Source organism: Zerene cesonia, chromosome 8, assembly GCF_012273895.1.
Source record: "Zerene cesonia ecotype Mississippi chromosome 8, Zerene_cesonia_1.1, whole genome shotgun sequence".
Taxonomy (NCBI): Eukaryota; Metazoa; Arthropoda; class Insecta; order Lepidoptera; family Pieridae; genus Zerene; species Zerene cesonia.
The window spans coordinates 7,116,453-7,124,085 of record NC_052109.1 but is presented as its reverse complement, the minus strand read 5'-3'; the positions used below and the strand labels follow the sequence as shown (position 1 = coordinate 7,124,085).

Here is a 7,633-nt window from a genome sequence, read left to right as displayed (position 1 = left end):
ATTTTACTGTAGATATATCAATCTATAGATCTCCTTTTGTAGATTTATCTATATATAATATAAAAATATTAAAAATATGAGATTACCAACGATCAAATAACAAATTTTCAATTCTAACCTAATTTACCAGCAAACATACAATTCAATTAGGTAATGTCTTATAATTCGATTAGATACAAAATCATATCTCTTAGCTGTATCGCAAATACGAACGATAATGGAATGTAACTACACCACTTTAAAGTTCAAAATCGATAAAATCATAACGCTAAAATTATCTGATAAAACATTACCACAACATTCATTTAATTTTAATTAGTTCCAATAGCACATAGGACTAAAAATGATTTTAAAAATAATTTTATTAGGTGCGTTAAGTGCAATAGTAACATCAGAGAAGGTGCGATATGACAATTATTCATTGTACAAAATAATTCCCGAAACTGATAAACATGTAGAATTTCTTAAAGATTTACACGAAGAATCTGACGGGTTAGACTTCTGGATACCACCAAGCAATGTTGGTGAATATGTTAGTGTTGTAGCATCGCCGAAAATAAAGGATGAATTGGAACATTCGTTACAGAAGAGAAACATTAACTACAATTTGATGTTGCAAAACATACAAGAGTGAGTAATAAAATATAACCTATATTTTGAAAAGGAACCTTAACAAAAACGCTAAATTTCCAAGATTCCCAAAACTACAAAATTTTATTTTTTTTTATTATTTTTTTTTTTATGTGATAGCGGGCAACTGAGCTGGTGGTTCGCCTGATGGTAAGCGAACACCACCGCCCATAAACATTCGCAAAGGTAGTACCTCCGTGAATGCGCTGCCCGCTTTTATGGGGTAAGGGAAAAGGAAAGGATTAACGACTGGAAAGAAGGAATGGACTGGTACGGGTGAGGAAAAGGAAACGGGCCTCCGGCTCCCCCACTCACCGTACGAAACACAGTGGCATGCCACTATTTCAGGCCGGTTTTCTGTGGGGGTGTGGTACTTCCCCGGTGCGAGCTGGCCCAATGCGTGCCGAAGCGTGCTCGACTCCCACAATGAAAAATAATTAAGTTACATGTCATTTTTAGCATGAATCATTATAGCGTTTTTCTATCTTATTCTGAGGTTGAGGTTCTTCTGAATTTCAGAGCCCTGGATAATCAAGTAATGGGAAGAAAGAAACGTGATACGAGAAAAGAAATGTTCTGGACGAACTATCAAACATTAGAGGATATTTACGACTGGTTTTATCATTTAGCTGAAACCCACAGTGACATTGTTAGCATAATTCAGGCAGGAAAATCTTATGAAGGTAAATAATGGCTAATTTAAATGCCTTTTTTTTCATTTACTTGTAATTCATAATGTGTCCCATTGATCCATCTGGTTTCAATTCGTATACTATAAAGCAAAAAGACAATTGATAATTTGTTTATAATCTATTTAATTTAATAATTTGATACAAATCATATTGTATTCTGAATCTCATGTTTTTAATTGTTTTAAGATCCCTGACGTTCAAAAAGACTGGACTAGCGAAGCTTTCTGTATGATTTTTTGATATTTATCAATATTATTATAGGTAGAAACATCACTGGTGTGAAGATTTCCCGCGGTTCTGGTTCTGGTAAAAAGGCGTTCTTCATAGAAGGTGGTCAAGTGGCTGCTGATTGGCTGTCACCAACAGTTATCACATACTTGGTAGATCAGCTCGTGAGAGGGGAAGATGGAGAGGCAAGGGCAGCTACTGAGGAATTCGAATGGCATATCTTTCCAGTGATAAATCCTGATGGGCATGAATATACTAATGACGCTGTGAGTGAACTACATATTTTTATTAAAAGTGCAAAGAGGGTCTCTTGAAATTATATAGAGATTTTAATATCTATCATTATTGTAACTTGTAGATGCTGACGTGTATAAATGGTAATATGTATAATGATACTATGATATGAGGATTCAAAAGTGCTTCTAGAAGAAGCCCAGTTAAATAAATAAATGTTCGAGTTTGAATTTACTTGAATATTATGTATATGTAACATAGAACATATACACCAGCAGTCACTATTTATAATCTGCACCTCAGGTGTAGCTATCTCAAAGAAAAAAAAAAAATCATTTGGAAGGAAAGTCGGAGTTATAGCGTAATAAAAACAAAATTGAATTCAGAACCTTCTTCGTGCTTGAGAATACCGGTTTAAAATTAATTTTACTTGGATAAATTTTACAATAATATAGCAGGAAATAACTTTAAACAAGACAAATATAACAAAATGAATACCTTAATTGAACATAAATTAAATTCAATAGATCAGGCTATGGATGAAAAACCGCAGACCGATCAGAAGCGCTGCAGTTGGCGTTGATCTTACGAGAAACTGGAATTCACAATGGGGCGGTAAGGAATTAAATATATTAAATATATTCTCGCTTCAATTTATTGCACACTATATTTAAGAGGCATTAGGAGTTAATTTATCCTTGATGCTTTAAAAGAACGTATTCAGGAGAAATGTCTCCAATGAAATGTTATTGCAATTGATGCTCACAATAATACATTTTCAACGCATATTTCACCAGTTTTATAATATCACTTCTACTTGTCGTGTCTTGTGAAAGTCGTGTTAGTGACACTATTTATAACTCAAGAACGGATGAACAAATTTGGATGAAATTTTCTACAAAACAGTTTGAAACCAAAGAAACTACCTAATAAATAACCATTCCAACTCTAATATTATTGTATGTGATATTATTGATAAGTATGATTGTATAAAATTTTTCAGTCAGCGGTGGCAGTTTTAGGGCTGTGGACAACAACTTTGTTGGCTTAGGACCATTTTCGGAACCAGAAACGCGTGCTATATCGCGTTATGTGGAAAGCATTGGCCACAATTTGGTAGGCCTGCTGTCCTTCAGAAGTTTCGGTCAGAGGCTCATACTACCCTACCCTCATACAGCTGACTCACTGTATAACTACAATGCGATGGTACGTATTTATTTATATTTATTATACTTGAATAAATTTTATTAAAATTATATTGATGGATTTAATATAACTAAAAGAATATAGTCTCAATAATGAGAGCGTTTGTTTAACTCACATGTGGATGTGTAGGTCATATTTATAGGTTTTTACTTAATTTGTTCATTTAATATTGATTTTTATGTATCTTCTATTACGGTTATTGTTCAATCGTATTCTGAAATGAATTTAAAATAAACTAGATGCTCGTCCCGGCTTCGCCCGGATATCAATATTTCTGTTTTATCCAAAGGGAGCATTTAATCGGGATAAAAAGTATCCTATCACCCAAGTCAGCTCATACCCTGTCTGTATACCAAATTTCATCAAAATCCGTTCTGTAATTTCAGCGTGATTGACGGACAAACATCCAAAAAAACAAACTTTCGCAATTATTATATGAGTGTGACATATATAATATTGTGAAGTATGATTAAAGTTATGTACTAGTTATTGAAATATTTTTACATATTTAACAAAAAACTGAGCTGCATTCGAATTGTCTGAACTAGACCTATTTTGAATGGGACCATCAAAGAAAAAAAATCATCAAAATCGGTTATCCCAGTCGAGAGCTCTGATATAACAGACGCAAAAATCTCGAATTGGATGAACAGAAGAACCTCCTTTTTTGAAGTCGGTCAGTGAGGGTTTTCTTTTTATTTCAGCTCACTATTGGAAGGAGAGCAATGGGATCTTTAGCCGTTAGGTACGATACTCAATATAGAGTTGGGACTTCAAAACAAGTCTTCGGTAAGAATTCATCGTCTTCTTTTTATTTAAATAGTATATTTTATTATATATCTTTATTTTGAAAATAGTATAGAGCCAACCTAATATCATTAGAAAGTGTAGACATTAATCTTCTATATACAGTGAGTTCTCTTCTTGTGAGTTGTTTTATCGTATTTTTTTGGATTCTTTTACCCAGCGAAGCATATGCAATTTAAATACATATTTTTATTATAATGCAGATTTATCTATCGTATGTTTCATTGTGATACATGTAGTTTAAAATTAGTAACAGATTATAAGAATAAGATCGACTTTAATACCTTGAAAATCTTCATAGTCATCATCATCAGCCAATATATGTTCCCACTAGGGACAGGAGTCTCCTATGAGGGTTCAGGCCATAATCCACCACGTTGGCTAAGTGCGGGTTAGAAGATGTCACATGTCGTCGATCTTTTGATTCTTCGACATGCCGGTTTCGTCACGATGTTTTCCTTCACTGTTTCCGTGGTCATCAGTCGAGAAATCAATTTATTTTTGTACTCTCGTCCGGTCCCGAACCCCCGACTATTCGATTTTAAGTCCGATGTCCTAACCACTGAGCTACCACAGCTCTCTTCCTGAATATCTTAGTGAAACTAAGAAATTGAAAGACCAAATATAGGAGGATTAAATGAATAAAAATAAATATAAAGTACTTAAATTTTTTAGTGGAACCTTTGCTGATATGTGTATGGTATATGTCAATAATCTATAAGAATAATTGTATTGTTTGTTTCCCAAAGATAAATAAATAAAAAATAAAATAGCTAAACTTTATATAACATACGTCTGTTTCCCCAGATGGCGCCACTGGAGTATTAGCTGATTGGGCGAAGTTCAGATTTAACCCACCCGTCGTGGCCACATACGCGCTGAGAGACAACGGGGCATGGGGCTATACTCTCCCAGTAGACCAGGTTCTGCCATCATGTGAAGAGACCTTCGATTCAGTTATGGCCATCATAAGAGAGGCGAAGTTTATTAATGTGTTGTAAATGTTAAATATAGTGTCAATAAAATACTTGTTTGGATATTTCTTATTACTATACCTGTATTAAATGTTTTGTCAATGTGGTAGTCGAGCACATTCCGGCACGATTTGGGCCAGCTCGCACCGGGGAAATACCACACCCCCACAAATCAGCGGGAAATAGCATACTGCTGTGTTTCGTTCAGTGAGTAGGAGCTTGAGGCCCGTATACTTTTCCTTACCCTTTCCAGTCCTTTCCTTTAATCTTCTCGACAATCCTTTCTTTCCAATTTGAATCAAATTTCCTTGGCAATCCAAATAAAGGCCGACCAGGCAGACCAGGCAAAAGGCAGACCTAAATGTTCATGGGCGGTGGAAGCGCTTACCATCAGGTGACCCAGCTCCATTACCAACGATAAATAATTAATACGTTTAACAAAAAATATGGTAGCTATTTATTTTCATTATCACAAAAAGAGCTCCTGAAATCGTTACGACATAAATAATGTATTTTTTACTACGATGCATGATTTTGGATTTGTGTAACAATTAGCATAAATATTAATTATAATAACTCACAATAACTGGCCACCTGAGATATTGAAATGTAAAAACTATTAACATCTTCAATTTAATCTCGAGACAACTGTTGCCATTGCCATTAAAATCCTACTAATATTATAAATGCGAAAGTTTGTAAGGACGTGTGTGTGTTTGGTGCTCTTTCACATAAAAACTACTGAACCGATTGCAACGAAATTTGGTACGTAGACAGCTGAAGAACTGGAATAACATGGATGGATGGAGCTGCGTCCCACGTTTTCACCTGCGTAAGTCCGTATCCCATAGGAATATCGTGATAAAAAGTTGCCTATATGTTATTCCAGTTGTACAGCTGTCTACGTACCATAATTTAATTCCATTCGGTTCAGTAGCATTTGCGTGAAGGAGCAACAAACACATACACACATCCTTACGAACTTTCGCATTTATAATATTTATAGAATAGGATTACTTGCATCGGACTGAGATGAATTTTTATTAAATTATTAGAAATAATATATACAGAATCTCATCAGACAGCGAGTTATTTCTACTTACGTCTAAACTGTGTACATACAAATATTTCCAATTTCATATTACTAAAATTTTACTCCATCGAAGGTCAAAAGAACGGTATTTTATCATATCAATTACGTTTTATTTATCTATCTCCGATAACATTTTCCACGGGTAATTGTATTTTATGCTATATCATATTTTGTAAACATTTACAATTTGTACAACATTTAATCACATAATGTTAAATGACTTCAATCTACTGTTAAGATTACGATATAGTTCACAGCCTCGTGTTTATTTTGATAAACATTTCAGCCACATTACTGAAGTGTTAAGCACGTTAAAATGTATCGATATCTTCTTCTAATTTTATCATTGACATTTGTTAGTGCAAAATTTCGATTTGATAACTATACGCTTTACAAAATTACACCTGAAAATGAACAGCACGTTCAAATTCTGCAAGACATCCATGAATTCGATCATAGATATGATTTCTGGACGTACCCAGCTCCGGGTGCTAAGTTTGTTAATATAATGTCCAGCCCTGAAAATAAGGTTGATTTGGAAAATATATTCAATAGCAATGACATTAAGTTCTCAATTTCCATGTCAAACGTTCAAGAGTAAGTAAGAGATTTCTGTAATTTGCATTACTCATTGGTTAAATAATAGTTTTTCATTCAGTAATTTTTGTCACTTTTCAATTGTTTTCGTGTCATCCCATTGCGTGAAAGTTATGTATGTATACATAGTGCATTCCTTATTCCATTACTCTCATAGTTCTGTCCGTTAATTGGTGAAGATATTGTGCATTATTTTTTATATTCATTCATTAATTGAACCACAACCAATACATATGTTTGGATCTGGATATATGGTTCTAATCATTTGTTATTTTCCTCTACCATTATAATTATTGCTAGCCTCATCTTCCCATTTGGTCATGGCTTAGTAATTAATTGAGACATAATTCGATAAACAAATGAATGCATATCTTATGCAGTATTTTACTCTATTGAGACAGAATATTCGACCTGTATCGTGATTCTTATCTTTTACTTTAACGCCATTTAATAGATTAAGATTAAATTCTGGAGTGCGATTACATACACCGCGTGGAAAATTGATATTTATAATTTTTTCGAAATAATAAAATAAATAAACTTTTGATATTACTTATTTTGGTCCTAATTAAGCTGCAAGCTGCTGGTTCAATGCTTTACTTTCAAAATAATGTAATCAAAACAGAACCTGATATTATTTTTCTTTACAGAGCTATTGATAAAGAAACAGTTGGCAGATATACAAGAAGTAACCTACGATCTATGAGGTGGGATACCTATTATAATCTAAGACAAATAAACGACTGGTTAGATGATATAGTTAGCAGATACTCAAATGTTGCTAGTATCATAGTGGGCGGAGAATCGTTTGAAGGTAGACCAATCAGAGGTGTTAAAATATCGCATGGTAGTGGTAGAAGAGCCATCTTCATAGAAAGCGGCATTCATGCAAGAGAATGGATTACAATGGCCACAACGAATTACATAATAGATCAGCTATTAAGAAGCAATGATGCAGAAGTCCGGGCAGTCGCTAGGGAATTCGATTGGTACATTTTCCCAGTGACGAATCCTGATGGTTATGTCTGGAGTCATGAGGGAGTAAGTTATAAATAATAATAATAATAATAATAATAATAATAATAATAATAATAACCCGCAGGGCACCTTGTGGCAAGGTGACGGGGAGTAGCGCCCCCGCGGTCCTTAGTTCTCCCGGGGGAGGTCCCTGT

At 34.2% G+C, this 7,633-nt stretch overlaps 1 protein-coding gene across 1 annotated transcript; it reads left to right on the top strand.

The window, feature by feature from the left end:
* Positions 1-343: 343 nt before the first annotated feature.
* On the top strand, positions 344-4,798 carry LOC119828521 (zinc carboxypeptidase-like). Its single transcript, XM_038350691.1, has 7 exons — positions 344-630; positions 1,150-1,313; positions 1,584-1,816; positions 2,312-2,399; positions 2,788-2,990; positions 3,695-3,779; positions 4,605-4,798. The coding sequence occupies exons 1-7, from the start codon at positions 344-346 to the stop codon at positions 4,796-4,798; spliced, it is 1,254 nt and encodes a 417-aa protein (XP_038206619.1).
* The last annotated feature ends 2,835 nt before the right edge of the window (positions 4,799-7,633 follow it).

Bases quoted from the DNA above. Each gene is read 5' to 3' on its own strand.
- LOC119828521 (XM_038350691.1), top strand. From the start codon at position 344: ATGATTTTAAAAATAATTTTATTAGGTGCGTTAAGTGCAATAGTAACA. The intron at 1,817-2,311 runs GTGAGTGAACTA...TAAATTCAATAG, and splicing joins ATGAATATACTAATGACGCT to ATCAGGCTATGGATGAAAAA. The intron at 3,780-4,604 runs GTAAGAATTCAT...CTGTTTCCCCAG, and splicing joins GACTTCAAAACAAGTCTTCG to ATGGCGCCACTGGAGTATTA.